General features: G+C 32.7%; 4 protein-coding genes across 11 annotated transcripts; 2 read left to right on the forward strand and 2 right to left on the reverse strand.

Annotated features, from left to right (window-relative positions):
* Positions 1-283: 283 nt before the first annotated feature.
* Positions 284-2471, forward strand: LOC107932007 (protein ELF4-LIKE 3). 6 transcript variants are annotated; one of them, XM_041109393.1, is made up of 3 exons: positions 580-1061; positions 1221-1299; positions 1888-2471. In XM_041109393.1, the coding sequence occupies exons 2-3, from the start codon at positions 1257-1259 to the stop codon at positions 2259-2261; spliced, it is 417 nt and encodes a 138-aa protein (XP_040965327.1). In that variant the 5' UTR covers positions 580-1061; positions 1221-1256; the 3' UTR covers positions 2262-2471. The 6 variants fall into 6 exon arrangements, with proteins under 6 accessions (XP_016719440.1, XP_016719439.1, XP_040965327.1 ...); XM_041109392.1 differs by having other exon boundaries at positions 581-1061; positions 1224-1299; XM_016863951.2 differs by lacking the exons at positions 580-1061; positions 1221-1299 and adding an exon at positions 284-470 and having other exon boundaries at positions 1881-2471.
* Positions 2472-8418: 5947 nt separating this feature from the next.
* Positions 8419-11455, forward strand: LOC107932071 (replication protein A 70 kDa DNA-binding subunit A). 3 transcript variants are annotated; one of them, XM_041109397.1, is made up of 3 exons: positions 8424-9028; positions 9616-10856; positions 10928-11455. In XM_041109397.1, the coding sequence occupies exons 1-3, from the start codon at positions 8769-8771 to the stop codon at positions 11032-11034; spliced, it is 1608 nt and encodes a 535-aa protein (XP_040965331.1). In that variant the 5' UTR covers positions 8424-8768; the 3' UTR covers positions 11035-11455. The 3 variants fall into 3 exon arrangements, with proteins under 3 accessions (XP_040965329.1, XP_040965331.1, XP_040965330.1); XM_041109395.1 differs by having other exon boundaries at positions 8419-9028; positions 9616-11455; XM_041109396.1 differs by having other exon boundaries at positions 8891-9024; positions 9616-11455.
* A 981-nt stretch (positions 11456-12436) lies between these two features.
* Positions 12437-13387, reverse strand: LOC107932070 (uncharacterized). The gene has a single exon (XM_016864013.2). It carries the CDS (start codon positions 12905-12907, stop codon positions 12533-12535), a length of 375 nt encoding a protein of 124 aa, XP_016719502.1. The 5' UTR covers positions 12908-13387; the 3' UTR covers positions 12437-12532.
* Positions 13388-15904: 2517 nt separating this feature from the next.
* LOC107932003 (uncharacterized) lies at positions 15905-16971 on the reverse strand. The gene has a single exon (XM_016863946.2). It carries the CDS (start codon positions 16597-16599, stop codon positions 16225-16227), a length of 375 nt encoding a protein of 124 aa, XP_016719435.1. The 5' UTR covers positions 16600-16971; the 3' UTR covers positions 15905-16224.

A 16971-nucleotide genomic window follows, 5' to 3' on the forward strand; every position in this document is an offset into this window, starting at 1 on the left:
AAGCAAGAATAACTAATTTTTAAGTAGATTTTAAAATATTTTCGTATTTTTAATATTTTCATATTTATTATTTTTTTAGTAAATTATAAGAAGTGCGACTCGAATTTAAATTATATGAAATAATCAACATCTTATTTATCAGACAAACATACGGGATTTATTTATCATGTTTTTATTATATTTATGTATCTCATTTCATTAATTCCGAAAAATACTAATAAAAAAAGCAGGTGGAATATATATATAAAATATATATATAGACATAATGGTGTCCGAACTCCGAGCGTCAAATCTACATACTCTCTCTCTCTAAAAACTCTCTCATAATTCAGAAAAAGTTAACTTATTTTTTTTTGTTCCTGAGATTCGATTTAATCGGCGATCTTTTCCCGTTGTTCCTCGATAATCCCTCGTCTTCCTCCTTTCAGTCTGTGTCTCTTTCCCGGAATATAATGCTTTAGATTTTCAAGGTAAGTACTTACATAAATGTTTTATTAATGACGTTATCTTTTTTTTTCTATAATCTTATTAGTATATTGAATGTAATCATTACTAGTTTCTCATATAAAATTTCCATGTAATACACTTTTTTTTTCTGGGTTTTTTTTTCAATTTGGGAGAGTTTTACGAAAGTTTCGTTCTTCGTTTTTCATTTTTGGTTCTAGAATGATCTTTTTTTTCCCAGAATTTGAAGCAAATTTTTTCTACTTTGTGTTTAATTTGATTTTCATAAATGAAATCTGCGTGCATTTTTCTTGTTTTGTTATTTTCTTGTTCATGTTTCTGATTTTCATTTTTGTTGTTAAAAAGATTACTAATGCCATCTTTTTTTCATTTTGGTCCCTGAGAATTGAGATCCTTGTTTGAAAACTCAGTGCTTTAGGTGGGTATTACTATTTTTCTTGAGTACATTTTTAAAAAACAAAACAAAAGGTCTTCCCTATTATGGAAATAGGATCTGCTTTTTTCACATCTCATCATAAATATATTATTAATAATCAATCTTTCGCATCACGGTGACTATGCTCGCTTATTGACGGTTGTCCGTCAATATTATCGACGTGAGTCTCTCCCTGCTTTTACTTATTCAAGCAATGGCAGCTCGTTTCATCTTGCACCAAGCTTTAGCATTCGATTGCTTGTCATTCTTTTTCTATTTTATTAATTCTTTTATCAAAACATTGATATTATTTTCTATACTGATTCCCTTCTCTGAAAAGTAGAACCTATGGGGTCTGAAGAGCTCATTAATTTTCATGGTAAAACTATCGTACACGTTTGAATGGGCGCTAGGATACGGTGCGGCGCGTTTAGTTTATATTTTGTTTCACGTTACAGTATTGTTATAATATCTAATTTTATTATCCGCACTGTTTTTACATTAATCGTATGCAAACACATCGTCCATCTTAAATCTTTGAGTGGGTTGATTCTTACGTTAGATCATAGAGTAATTTGATTATGTTAAAATTTTCATCAATTTTTAATATTAAAAACTGATTTGATTAACGAAATAACCCGACAGTCACATGTAACATGTCAAATATATCTCATGTTAGCATATAAAAACTAATTTTTAACATAATTTTTAGTAGAAGGAGCTAATTTGCTCTATTTTTTCAATAGAATGAGCAAAATACAATCCAATTCTAATATAGAGACCTCCACAATATTTTTACCGATTTTTCACGGGAGGACCTATCTCTTATTCTCTTATTCCCCAAAATTCCATTTAAAACAATCACATTGCCTATATCTATATGTTGGGTATTTTTGGTTTAAAATAACTATGGTTATGCTAGTAGTTGTTTTATTATTACATTTAACACATTTGTCACATCTTTTGTTTTCTCTCATATATGTTCTTGTTTGTATTTGAGGTTTCAGGTCTGGTTTTAAATTTTAAAATGGAGGGTGACAGTGATACGTACTCAGGGCTTGGCAATGGTGAAATAGACAGCAAGGTGGTGCAGACATTTCAAAAGAGTTTTGTGCAGGTGCAGAACATATTAGACCAGAACAGGTTGCTGATCAATGAGATAAACCAGAATCATGAGTCCAAGATCCCACACAACTTGACCAGGAATGTTGGTCTAATTAGGGAGCTTAATAACAACATAAGGAGAGTGGTTGATTTATATGGTGATCTTTCAAGTTCTTTCACTAAATCCATGGATGCTTCATCTGAAGGGGATTCTTCAAGTGGTGCTGCCATGAAATCAGATGGCAAAACTGGTCATAAAAGAAACAGGCCTGCCTGATTCCATTGGACAGAAAATCTGGGTTTTTTTTTTTTCAAGTAATTCTTTTTCCATGGTGGCATTGAATTTGCAGAGGTTTGATGATGTTGATCAGGTTGTAGAAAAAAAATGGTCAGATTCTGAAAATTTTCCTTCTATTGCATTGTATGAATCATGTGTTTAAAACTCTTTATTTCAATGATATAAATGCCAAATTTTAGTTATTTTTCACTAGGAACCTAAGGTTTTTTTTTCTTTGAGTTCAATGATATCTACTCCATTGTAATCTTAAGATCTCTGTTGCTATTTCTTTTATGATATCAAAATACTACGGATACCCTTTACTCGAATTCAGATTATATATCGCTTTTTTTATTTAAAAGTAGGTAAAATAATCTCATATGTTAGATCAAAGAGTAAACTAATTATTTCTTTCTCATTCATTTCTATTCTTAAAAACTAACATGGATGATGTATCATGTATATTTCATGCTAACGTACATGGACTAGCTTTTAATAGCAAAAAATTTTACTAATTTACTTTTTGATTTAGGGTGGGTTTGGATGGGCGATTGGGTACGGTGCGGTGCGTTTAGCTTACTTTTTGTCTCACGCTACAGTATCTAATTTCACCGCCACCGCTAATTTTACACTAACCGCAATCAAACGCACCGCCCATCCAAACCCACCCTTAGTAAAAGAGTCAAAACTACAATCTACTTCTAATACTAGATATTTTTATCCAAAACTACATTTCATACCAACAAATGGTTGTCAGCTTTGAATATCACTCCAACCTAAATAAAATTACACTCAAGCAAGAAAGCATTTCTACTTTTTTTTTTTTAACATTTTATTATTTTCCCGTTCTCTATATGAAGGAAATCACTGTTCATTTAGCTTTTTGGAGAAACTAAAAGCAGCTTTAAGATAATCTTTTGATTCCCAATCACACACCACCACCACAACAGAATCTTAGATAAGAAGATAATGACCTTTTGACCGCTTATAGATATGGGTAAATATATAAGGGATAATTGCACGAACGGCCCCTCATTTACAGTGAATCCTTTTTATTAGGATATATAAATTTAAAATTTCCATTTTGAAGTGATATTTGTCACTAGCATTATTAAAAAAGAAGAGACATGATTCCGATTCCTAATTAATAGTGAGAAAAACTCGATTCTATTCGAAAAATTTAAAAAAAATTAAATTTCGAGTTACTTGAATTATTCTAGTTATTCGAGTCAATTTGAATAAGTAATTCAAGTTTCGAGTTCGAGTTGAGTTGAATTTTACAATTTTAAATAATTCGAATAGTTTGAATAACAGATTGATGTAAATATCTCTTTGGTCTCTGTTAATTTTGAAAATGAACAAATTGGTCTTTCTCAACAAAAATTACAAAATAATCAAAATAATTTTTAAAATTCAAAATATTTATAAAAATTTCAAAATTTATATTTTCAAAAATTAAAAAAAAATTAAAAAATCCTAAAGAATATATAAAGAAAGCTAAAAATTTTAAAATTTTCTAAAATAATAATTTTTGGGACCTAAATAAGTTAATTAATTATTCAAGGTTATCATACTAAAGTATCTTCTTCTTTTTTTTACTTTGAATATTTTTTAAATATATATGGTTTCAATTTTATGTACTCTAATATGAAATTTATTATACTGTAACAAAATTTTAATTTGACAATTTTAATTTTTTAATTTAAATTAAATAATTTCACTTGATTCAACTCAGCTCAATTTGGAACAATTTCAAATCAAGTTAGATGATAAAATAGGACTCGTTAACTCAATTAATTTGAATTTTTTCACTCGATTCGATCGAATGCTCAGTCCTATTCTTACTTGCAATTTTGACGGACTTTTTATAAAAATAATATTGAAAATTTAATTAATTACAAAAATAGGGTGGGGAATAAATTAATTACAAAATTGATGTGTTTGCTACAGTAACTTTGGGTGTCGCTTAACACATTAGCTAATAAATTTTTTTAATTAACAAAAAAATTGAAAAAATGAACAATTTTTTTTGCCGCCTCACACATTGGCCACATCAATGAATTTAAAAAGAATGTCTGATAGGAAAAAAATTGTTTATGGTTTCAACACCAAACAATAGTCTTTTCTGTGCATTAAATGCTTCAAATGTATTTTCCATGCATCTAATGTCTAAATGCTATTTCCCTACATTTAGGGTGGGTTTGGATGGGCGATTGGGTATGGTGCGATGCGTTTAGCTTACTTTTTGTCTCACGCTACAGTATCTAATCTCACCGCCACTTCTAATTTTACACTAACCGCAGGTAAACGCATCGCCCATCCAAACCCACCCTTAATCTCTAAAACTGTAATTTTTTTATTTAATCAATGAGTACTGTTTAACACATTGGTGACACTAATTAAAAAAATATTTTTTTTACCTTTTCAAATTTTTTCAATTTTTTTTTAAATTCAGTACCGTCAATGTGTCAAATTATTATAACAAACATCTCATATTTATAATTAATTTGTTCTCACACTATTTTTGTAATTAATTTGATTTAATATTATTTTATAAAAAATTTTCCAATTTGACACGTGATATCATTTTATGGCATTATTTGTAAATTATTAAATTGTGAAAATAAAATATTTGACACGTGATAATACAAAATGTTGTCATGTGTTATTTTTTAAATTAAAATATTTTTACTTGACACGTGACATCACAAGATGTTGCGATGTGTTAATTTTAATTGTAAAATTAAAAATAAATAATTATTTGTTAAGACACGTGGCATAATATGTCAAGTGTCGAGATAGGATAGGTGTGTGGTAAATAAGGTTGAACAAAAAACACTGAAAATTCAAAAATCGATCCTACCCAAATTATTTAGACGATTTATAAAATGCTAAGTTATAAAATTTTGGTTATCTAAATCTGAACGAATTCTATTTTTATTTTTATTTTTTTGGTACAAATCGTCCTCATTAAATCACAAAAGGCTATTCTGCAATTCGAACTCAAGCAAGATTTGGGTTTCATTAATTTTATTTTTATGATATAAAAATAAATATTTTATATTTGAAATAGGGAAATAACTTAAAAGTTTTATGTAAAAAATATTTTTCAAAAAATATCATGTAAAATTTATTTTTTATGTTCTAGAAAATTATTAATTTCTGAAAATATTTATGAAAGAAATTGAACATTAGCTAAATAATATTTTGAAGCCATAAACCATAGAAATTAGGTGAGATGGTAAGGGGTTGTCCTACCTTAATTGGTGGTCGAGGGTTTCATCCTCGCCTTAGGCATGGAACAGCTTTAAAACGCTTTAGTAGGTAGAAAAAGACTTTAGATGTTAAAATCCACAATTTTTTAAAAGTAAAAGTATCATATTGGAAAAAAAACAGTATAATTCAAGGGTCATTCATGGTATTATCCCAAAATATCAAGCTTAACCCGGGCCTACACCTATAGTTGGGACTGCTTTTTTCTTATAACTTATTGATTCTCTGTGTAAATAAAATTGTCTTGGTATGACTTTGTTGAAGTCGATGATTCCCGGAATTAAGCAAATGTTTATTTCTGATTGAGAAGACGCTTTTTGATGATGATGATGGGCCTACATTATATGCCACCATTCATTTCTTAATCTTTGGAAAGCCTACAAAGACTCACATGAATGCATCATTGATTTTCTAGAAGTGACCACTTTTTTTGGGGTTTAGATTTTTTTAATGTAATAAATCATCATTATAAACATCAAATTTAATTAATTAATTAATTAGATAATTCAAGAGTAAAAGGTCAAAAATAAAAAATAAAAAAGCCTCCAGAAAAACCAAGAAAGCCCACGTGGTTAAAACGTGCTTGAGAAGCCTAGACTCAACAAAACCACGAAACCTTGGTGCGTAAAACACCATGCCACCATCATTGGAGGAGAGCAGATGTACCCGTCTGTAAGACCTCCGCAAGAAGACCATGCCGCGACAACCCAAAAAGAAAGGCATCATCAAACTCCATTAAGGACTAATTTCATTTTTGTCCATCTAATGCGATTTTTATTTTTGGTAATTTTTCATAGTTGAATGATAATTTTATAATTTTTTATTGCTCCTTTCTTTTTTTGGGTATCTTTTCATGTTTTAATCACATAATTATAAAAATTTATAAAATAGTCACTCAATTATTAGTAAATTTCTTTTTTGACCATGCAAATATGAAAAATTATAAAATGCTCGTCCAACTATTTTATTTTATCTCTTTTTTTTGTCACAAGCGGGCTAACAGTGAAAGCTTTTAAAATTGGCATAATAGCAACTTTAACTCTCAATATTTATACATTATGTCAATATAGTCTTAATTCTAAAAAATCTAACCATCAACATTTACACAATGTGTATTTTGATTTTTTTGCAGTTTTTTTTGTGACTCCTTCACCTAAAAAATTAAAAAAAAACAAATTTATCATCTAAATATAATTTAAAATATACAAAAATAGAAACACCCAAAAATCCAAGATAATAATTATCATATTTTCTCATTCTTTTAAAACTAACCATCAATGTCACAAATAAAAGCAAAAATGAAAAAAAAAGACTAAATTACAAAATGTGCAAATGTTGAGGGTTAATTTTTTTTAAATCAATATTAAATTAAAATAATTTATAGACGTTGAGGGTTAAAATTGTTATTATGCTAATTTTAAAAACTGTGATTACTGGATGACCATTTTGTAACTTCTCATAGTTGTATGACCAAAAAAATAAATTTGTTAATAGTTGGGTGACCATTTTGTAGCTTTTCATAGTTGGGTTTACTTATACTTAGGTGACTACTAATGTAATTTACCCTTTTTATATGGTTCTTATTATTATTTAGAAGTGTTAATGGGTCAAGTCAGATTCGGGTTGGACTTAACCATAATGTTAACACACATTATGCTTGTCAAAGTTTAGCTCGATTTGAAATACGTACATAAAATTTTGTTTTGAAATATGTACATAAAATTTTGTTCAAGCCTTAATATTTGTAAATAGTTAATTCAAACATATTTTAAGTATGCCTATTTTTTAATTATTTAAAAATATTTATATTATTTTTAATTTAATATTTAATAATTTTATGCATTTCCTCCCTTTATTAAACTTTATATATAAACAACTTAAGAATTTTTAATATTTATATTATAGTATTATATATTATTATAGATTTATTTTTTGTGTTATAAATTATACAATGTATAAATGACATGATTTAATATATTAGAAGCTTAGAAAATGGGTTAGACCAAATTTCTTTGCCCAAGTTTTTTTTTTCCGAGTATAATATTTTTTATTTTTGTTTAAATCTTTTCAAATTTCGGATAAATAACCCGACCATTGAATAAATCTACTGCTACTCATAACTCCCAAACTCTTGAACCGAAGAAAATTCGTGTTTAAGCATATTTAAACTTATATTCTCCTGCATATTGCCATCTTTGTTTTTTTAGTTAATTATGTTTTGCACAAAATGTGTATAAGAATATAAGCTCCAAATATAGTAAAATTTTAAGAATATTCGTATCAAATATATGCCTTTGTAAATTAATAAAAATTCGATATGATTATAACTTTTAATTTTAATTTTTGAAAAGCTTTTATTTTAGAAATAATTATCAAAACATAAACTTTTGGGTAAACTATAAAAATAGTCACTTTTATTTACCTCAAATTACATTTTAATAACTTATGTTTGAAATGTTACGTTTTAGTCACTTATGTTATTGTTTTGTTATGAAGCGACCACTCTACCGTTAAGTTCTGTTATCTCCCTAACGGTGGTCCAAATTAAATTTATTTAATTAAAGATCTATTTACATCCCAGCAACTGAACATCCAATTTGACATTTAAAATCCATTTGGACTGCCACGTAGGACTGCCGTTAGGGAGGTAACAGGATTTAACGGTAGAGTGACTACTTTCTAATAAAACGATAATGTAAATGATTAAAACATAACATTTCAAATATAAGTGACTAAAATGTAATTTGAGTTAAACAAAAGTGACTATTTTTGTAGTTTATCCTAAACATTCATTTTTCCCAAATGAAATTGATTAACGTCATTATAGTATTTTATTCTTTTGGGTACTATAAAAGAAGAAAAGCCCAAAAGCTGCGTTTAGTTTGAAACCTCGAGGCTCAGTTAAACCTTAAGTTCAAAAAATGAATCATCCGGAAGGCGCCAGCAATACGGGGATATAAGTGTAAATTTGCCTCCAAACAGGAATTTTGGTGCCCATTTTTCGTTTCCAAAGTCGAATCCAAATTTTCATTTTCTCTCTCGCCAACAAGGGAAAAATACGAAGGAAAATTTCCTTTTTATCATAATCAAAAGCTCACTATCTCCTCTGAATTCATTTTTACTCTTTATTAATCCATTCAAAACTCCTTCATTGTTTGTGTTTTCTTTTTCTTTTTATTTTTGCTATATTTTTTGTGTGGTTTAGGGTTCTTTTGTTTTAAACCGACGAAGAAGATGCCGGTGAATCTCACGCGCAACGCGATTGCCATGATGAACAGCGGCGATGTTAACTCCAAGCCGTTGGTTCAGGTGGTGGATATTAAGCTGATTGGCAACTCTCAGGAGAGGTACCGGTTTTTGTTATCCGATTCTGAATCAACTCAGCACGCAATGCTCGCCACTCAGCTCAATGAACAAGTCAGGACCGGACGAGTCAAGAAAGGATCTATCATCCAGTTGATCGATTACATTTGCAGCACTGTCCAAAATCGCAGGTGCAAATTTCTTACCTCTGTATTCCTTCATTAGATTATCGAATTGCTCAGTTAGCCGAATGCTTTGAATCTTGATGTACGCTTTTTTTGCTTGTTTTAGTTTAGACCGTTTTATTTTAATACCAAAGAGAAGTTGGCCTTGATTTTTATTTTTATTTTTGTTGTTGCTTAGTTACAGAAATTCAAATTCTTATTTATTATCGATTAGTTTGATTGGTTCTCTGTGTGCAAAGTTGAAGGAGCTTTTAAGTAGATGAATTATTGTTAATCTTTTCCCCTTCTAAGTAACAAGTTAAAAGGTCTTTATGAAGAAGATTATTCAACTTCAAAGTATTGGTTATAAAGTAAGGTAAAAGTTAATTGTCCAAAGTGTATAATTTGAAACCAAATTTGCTACGCAGCTTCAGCAAATTAGATTAGCTTTATATTTTTTAGGCATTGAATAGTTATTACCTCTCATGTTATATTGGGTACACCTTAGAAGAACTTTGTTGCTTTCGAGTCTCAGCTATTTTGATTGGGAGTTGGCATAATGTTCATTTAAGAGGCCTTGGATGTATATATTATTTTTTGTTCTCTTTGTGTAGGATTATTGTTGTGCTGAATATGGAGACTATAATTCCAGAGTATGAAATAATCGGGAATCCTAAACTTCCTACGGGTTCTGAGCCAGAAGCTAACAAGTCAATGCCTAATAACAATTTGTTGGAGCCTTCTACGAGGTCCACCAATAATAGATATAGCGCCCCAGCTCCTGCTAATAAGGCCCAGAGTTTTCAGCCAACTATTCAACCTGCATACCAGCCACCTCCAAATTACAAAATTCAGGGCCCAATAATGAAGAATGAAGCACCAGCACGCATTATTCCTATTGCTGCTCTAAATCCTTATCAAGGACGTTGGGCTATCAAGGCTCGAGTGACTGCAAAAGGGGACCTTCGTCGCTACAACAATGCTAGAGGAGATGGGAAGGTCTTCTCCTTTGACCTCCTTGACTCTGATGGAGGGGAAATACGGGTGACTTGCTTCAATGCTGTTGTTGATCGCTTCTACAATGTTATTGAAGTTGGTAAAGTTTACTTGATTTCAAAGGGTAGCTTGAAACCCGCTCAAAAGAATTTCAACCATTTGAAGAATGAGTGGGAGATATTCTTGGAATCAAATTCAACCGTGGAGCTTTGCCCTGATGAAGATGGCTCTATTCCAAGACAACAGTTCTCCTTCAGACCTATCACTGAAATTGAGAGTGCTGAAAACAATTCTATACTTGATGTTATCGGTATTGTGATATCTGTTAACCCTTCAGTTCCTATTTTGAGGAAGAATGGTATGGAAACTCAGAGAAGGATTCTGAATTTAAAGGATGCATCTGGAAAGAGTGTTGAGCTAACCCTTTGGGGTGATTTCTGCAACAAGGAAGGTCAAAAGCTGCAAGAAATGGTCGATTCTGGGCTTTTCCCAGTTTTGGCGGTTAAAGCTGGAAAGGTCAATGACTTCAATGGGAAGTCCATTGGCACTATTTCTTCCACACAGCTCTTTATAGATCCAGATTGTCCAGAGGCACAGGGCCTGAGAGCGTGGTTTGAAAGTGGGGGGAGAAATACAGCTTCTATCTCAATTTCTAAAGAACTTATGCCTGGAGGATCCAAAAATGAGATACGTAAAACCTTGACTCAGATCAAGGACGAAGGTCTCGGAAGATCTGATAAGCCAGATTGGGTCACAGCCAAGGCGACTGTAGTTTTCATTAAAACAGATAATTTCTGTTATACAGCCTGCCCATTGATGATTGGAGATAGACAATGCAATAAGAAAGTAACACAATCAGGTAATAAAAGATGGCTTTGTGACCGTTGCAACCAAGAATTCGAGGAATGTGATTACAGATATCTTCTCCAGGTCCAGATTCAAGACCATACAGGACTCACTTGGGTAACAGCTTTCCAGGAAGCTGGCGAAGAAATCTTGGGATGCTCGGCAAAGGAAATGTATTTGTTGAAATATGAATTGCAGGACGATACCCGATTTGGTGAAATAATTCGCAGTCGACTCTTTCACCAATATCTGTTCAGGCTTAAAATAAAAGAGGAACTCTATGGTGACGAACAGAGGGTAAAAATCACTGTGGTGAAGGTTGACAAGGTGAACTACTCTGCAGAAAGCAGGTACCTTCTCGATATGGTTACAAAGAATTTTCCGAATAGAAAACAATTCTGAACTTTAAGTAGTGAATTTAGGAGCTGTAGCTTTGGTTCAACGTAGTTCTTTAACATTTCTTAGGCATCATCAGTTTACATAATTGCTTTTAGTGATTCAGATTGGTAGAGACCTTTCAAGATTGTATAGCGGCTATAATTCTGCATATTCTTGATCTTTGGCATTAACATTTTAGTGCATGTTTACTGCTTCAGAATTCTTAGTTTGATACATCGAGCTTATCTATGGTGACATTTGCAAGTTATCACCATTCAGTCTTTTGTTTACATTGCTGATGAATTAACATAAAGATAATCTTCAAGATATATGATTCCTGTTTCAAATTTAAGTATACTCGTGTAAGATATATATCCCAATTTGACACTCTAGCAGGCAAGTTTATACTTACTGTTTATGGTTGCTAAGGTGAATATAGTATGCGTAGTTAAATTGCATAAATTTGCTATGCCAATATGGAGGTTGATAGTTTATACTAAGATCAACCATATATAGTCATGCATATTCATGATATCAAAACACGATTAAGAGGATATGATGGTATTGGCAACTTCCATATACATGCAAAAAAATTGAGAAAAAGATGTATGTTTTTGTTGTATACTTATATCTCACACTCACAACGTGTAAGCATGATATCCGAAGATGGATATGTGAATTGAAAAGGAACCTTTTGAATACATGCAAAATTTTAGAAAAAAAAAACATAATTTTGTGTCGGATGCATATTTGTATTATCCAACATTCACGTTCGAGTTTTTTTGTGAGAGTAATTTTTTTGTCTGGCACTAGGGTGCATTTAGAGGTATAATCTTGATACTGGCAAGTTTGAGTTTGAGTTTAGTTTGAAATTCGAAGCTTGCTACTTGGTTGAGCTCGATTAAATATATATCTTTAAGTTCGTGTTCAACTTGAAATAGAGTTACTTAAGCTCAAGTTTAATTAAACTTGTTTATTAATTTTATAATAAGTTTGAACTCGATTAAATTTGTATATATTCAAGCTCAGACTGATGATTAAGGTTAAGATTAATAATATATGTAATAATATAATTATATATATAAATGAAAAGATTGATAAAATTCATAAGTTCGAATTTTACTCGAAAAGTTTTTCACGAGTTGTTGCAGCGTCGGTATCTCCTCGAAAGTAGCGTAAATAAAAAAGGTAGAAATTTCAGAAGTTGACAGGGTCTCGGCCAAAATACATCCAGAAGTTCGTTACTGAAAACATTATTAAACAGGGAAGACGAGAAAAAAGATGTACAGCATGAGAGAGAAATATATGAGCTCAGCTCCGCTTGACAGGATCGAAGTTGGACACACCAATTACGGCTCCAACAATGGCGACCAGAACCACACCCCCGGCCGCTATACTGAGCAAGAAGTTCTTGAGAGATGGGCTGACTCCATCAGCTGCTTGAGCCACCTCTGGCATCATCATCGATGTCGTCAGTGCTGCCGCTGTCAACCCCGTCACCGCCTTTTCCTTGAACGAAGAAGCACCAGCCTTGACTTGGAGCCTTCCGTTGGGTCTTTTAACACCGCCCATTGCCCTCCATGGCTTCACCGGAAGTGGCTTAAAGAATGCCTCAGAGCTTGGCACCCTGTTTTGGGTAGCTAAAGCTAAGGGCAGAGCCATTGAAGCAGCTGAAGTGGATGCCATTGATTCTTTCCTTTTTGCTTGCTCTCTTCACCCTGCAAGTCTAAAAACCAAAAAATAAATTGTCCTCTTTTTGTTTGGTCGCAATTGTGTGTTTTTGAGAGGTGGGGGGTATGGGGAGAAGAAATGAGAGGTGGGAAATTGAGATTTTCAGATGCCACGTGGCGTCCACAAATCTATCTATGTCCTACGTGGCAGACTCTCAAGTTGGAATTGGTGGATAAGGTTATCTCCCAGTGAGGTTGAAATTTGGGGGAGAGAACTTTTTTTTATTGGCCGAAACTCTGATTTCTTTGTGACTTAAGTGGTTCTTAAGCTATTTGGGCTGATTTTGGACCCATTAGATTGGCGAATGGCAGCTTTATTGGGCTAATGATAGACTTTAAAACATTAGAATCAGATTCACTTCTACAAAAATAGTCAATTTAAAATGAAGTTTATTTTTTTAAGCATTTATAATTTTGCAAATAAAATATTTTGTTTAGAGTTAAAATGTGGATAAAAGTTATTTTTTATATAATTTTTAACTCACACGTTACTGAAATTTATTACACAATACCACTAACACACGGTCCCCTGCCTCTCAATCCCATGATGTTGGTGTGGGGTGATCATCTTTCACTAATAGGTCAAAGTGTTGGAGTTCCAACTAAATTAATTCATTTAATAGTAAATGGATTAATTCCTGTAATAAAGGGACTTGCTAATTACTTTCATCAAATCCAATTAAATCCTACCATTCATTTTCAATTATTCTATTGACATTTACACTTGACATATTTCACTCAAACATTGTTACAATAGATACATTAGAGATCTAATTTTGGCAATAATTTTAACAGGGATCCCCATTTGTTTTTGTTGAGTGTTTCTGATGTGTTTTCTTAGTGGGGAGAATTGGGTTATTTATATGATATGATTACTGTTCATAAAATTGACGTTCTAGGTAGGCTCCATGCATGTCGACACATATGCTATCCTAGACTTAACACATGTTTATTGGTCCGGGTGCTTGTCGGTTCATTCGTTTGGCTTCGTACCATGTGCTCACGAACACCTGGGGATGTGCGAACTGAGCTCGCAAGCTCTCCCCGCGAGCCCCTCAACGACTCCACCTGGTGAGGTCCAAACTCGGGTCGCAATCAATAGTCTGAGTTATGTTTGGGTTTCGAGTTGACGATTGGATATCTCATAACAATTTTATATGTAAACTTTTAGTCCTCCAAGTTGATCTTATTCAACATTGAAAGAACTCTTGTCCGTATGAACTCTCATTCCCCAAGATTAGTTGCCTTGAAGAATTCTTGGATACTGATGAACAAGTATAAATCCAGTTGGTTATGATGAACAAGATTTCGATAATTTCAGTCCAATACCAAAGTTTTATGCCATAGATTTTTATATAGTTTCAATTGGTTATGATAAATTAAGTTCTTGTGTTACAAGATGTTAATTTTGAAGAACCTGTTCTTGATGCCCCCCCAAAATAAGATCTCTCAGTCCCAATTCCATTCTGCAATTCCCTGGCAATTCTTCTTATGGTTCAGATAAAGTCCTGCTGATTTCGAAGAGAATCAAATCAATGGCTTTCCATTAGTTGCAAATGGCACTTCTGAAAGCCAGATTACCAGATGATTAAAAAGAGAGGATAAAGGCCTTATTCTTCTGCCACAAAACGAAGCCTTGCCTTTGAATAGTGTATATGGTTATGGATATGTTTAAAGTAGCTCTTTTGAAATGGAAATTATTGATGTAGACATTGCCATCTCTATTGGAGGGTGGTTAAATTCAACTGACAATGCTTCTGTACTTGCTCTAACTTCTTCAAAAGGCAAAGAAATTGTCCCAGTTGATGCGTTAGGCCTAGAATTGGTGATGTCTGATTCGGTTCCATACAAAATTTTAGATTCATTTTTTAGGCTTGAGTTGGCCCAAAAAATTGAGCTTAAATTTTGTTTAAACCCGACCCAAGTTAAAAATATTAAATCCGAGTTTGCCTCGGCCCGTCTGTATTAATTTTTTTAGATTATTATTTTTATATAAAAACAAATTTAAAAAATATAATATATTAAATACACTAAAAAGAATTTTAAATAAATGTTTCTCAACAAATTGAAACTACATTAAAAAAAAAGAGTTAATCTAAACAATAAAAACAAAATAGTAACAATATAATAGAAAATAGCAATAAAACAATAACAATACAACTAATTCAGATTGGGTCGGGCCAAACTCGGGCAAATAATCTTACCCGAAGCTCGATCCGTTTTTCAAGTTTATATTTTTGCTCAAGCCCTCCCACTCTTCGAACGGGTCTTCGAGCTTAAACGGGTGATCCGACACATGATTAAGTCTAATTTGGCTCTATAATAGATCCCCATTAATTACAATCAACTCATGGTAAAAGAACCAAACCAAAATGCTAGCACCCTGGGACTAGATCTAGGATTCGACATATCTCCTTAACTTAATAATACATGTATTAAATTTGATGAAATTAATTACTATATAAATCACAACTAAGGTTGGATTTTATGAAAAAATTTAAAATTTTATTGTACAATTTTTTTTTAATTAATGGTATCAGAGTCGGACTGTGCTACACTGTTCATATAAATTGATTTTCAAAATTGTTTTCTCTCTCGTGTAATTCAATTGATAGAAAATAACATTATTAATCGTATGCATGTTTTTGGTATAGTTTTCGACATCATAAAAAGATTAGATTTTAAGAAACACTATATAATAATAATAATAATAAACCAGACAAAACCGCAGGAGCATGAAAATAGAAGTCAGGGCGTTTCGGAGTTGAGGCAGCAGGCCACAATGCGGGTTTCATCGCCCAGCAGCGCCGTGGCGTGCGAGCTGTGCGCTGCACTACTCCAGGATCCAATGTATATTCAAGATATCTAAACACAAAAGATAAGGATACGATGCGACCAATGACCTCCTATATACATGCAAAAAAATTGAAATAAAAAAGCGTACAAACATATCTTCAATGTATAACTATGTCTCCATTATATCCAAAAATGGATACAAGAATATGACAGCAACCTTTACCTTGGAATACAGGCAAAAGCTCGATAAAAACAAATACAAATATTTGTATCTGATGCATTCCTGTATTATCCTACACTTGAAAACAAAGTGTTGGGCAATTTTGCAGTTGCTGAATAAAAAAGATTGAAATTTCACAAGTTGACAGGGTCTCAGCCGAAGTACAGCTACGGTAGTTTATAGCTGCAAAAACATTATTAAACAGATAACATAAGAAAAAAGATGTACAGCATCTGAGAGAACAATATGAGCTCAGCTCAGGTCCGCTTGACAGGGTCGAAGTTGGACACGCCAATCACAGCTCCAACAATGGCGACCAGAACCACACCCCCAGCCGCTATGCTGAGCAAGAAGTTCTTGAGAGATGGGCTGACTCCATCAGCCGCTTGAGCCACCTCTGGAATCATCATCGATGTCGTCAGCGCTGCTGCTGTCAACCCCGTCACCGCCTTTTCCTTGAACGAAGAAGCACCAGCCTTGACTTGGAGCTTTCCGTTGGGTCTTTTAACACCGCCCATTGCCCTCCATGGCTTCACCGGAAGTGGCTTAAAGACTGCCTCAGAGCTTGGCATCCTGTTTTGGGTAGCTCCAGCTAAGGGCAGAGCCATTGAAGCAGCTGAAGTGGAAGCCATTGGTTCTTTTTTTCTTTTTTCCTTGCTCTCTTCAGTCTTCACACCGTAAGTCTAAACCCCCCAAAAAAATCTTCCTCCTTTTGTTTTTGCTGCAAATGTGTGTGTTTTTTAGAGGAGGGATAAGGGAAGAAGAAATGAGAGGTGGGAAATTGAGATTTTCTGGTGCCACGTGGCATTCACAAATCTATCTGTCTTACGTGGCAGCATCTCAAGTTAGAATTGGTGGATAAGGTTATCTTCCATTGAGGTTGAAATTTGGGTGGGATAATTGATTGGCTAATGGCCATTGAGTGGCACCCTAAATTGCCAAAACACTGATTTCTTCTTGACTTGTGTGGTTCTTAAGCTATTTGGGTTCATTTAGCAACTTTA

This window comes from Gossypium hirsutum, chromosome D13 (assembly GCF_007990345.1).
Source record: "Gossypium hirsutum isolate 1008001.06 chromosome D13, Gossypium_hirsutum_v2.1, whole genome shotgun sequence".
Lineage (NCBI taxonomy): Eukaryota > Viridiplantae > Streptophyta > Magnoliopsida > Malvales > Malvaceae > Gossypium > Gossypium hirsutum.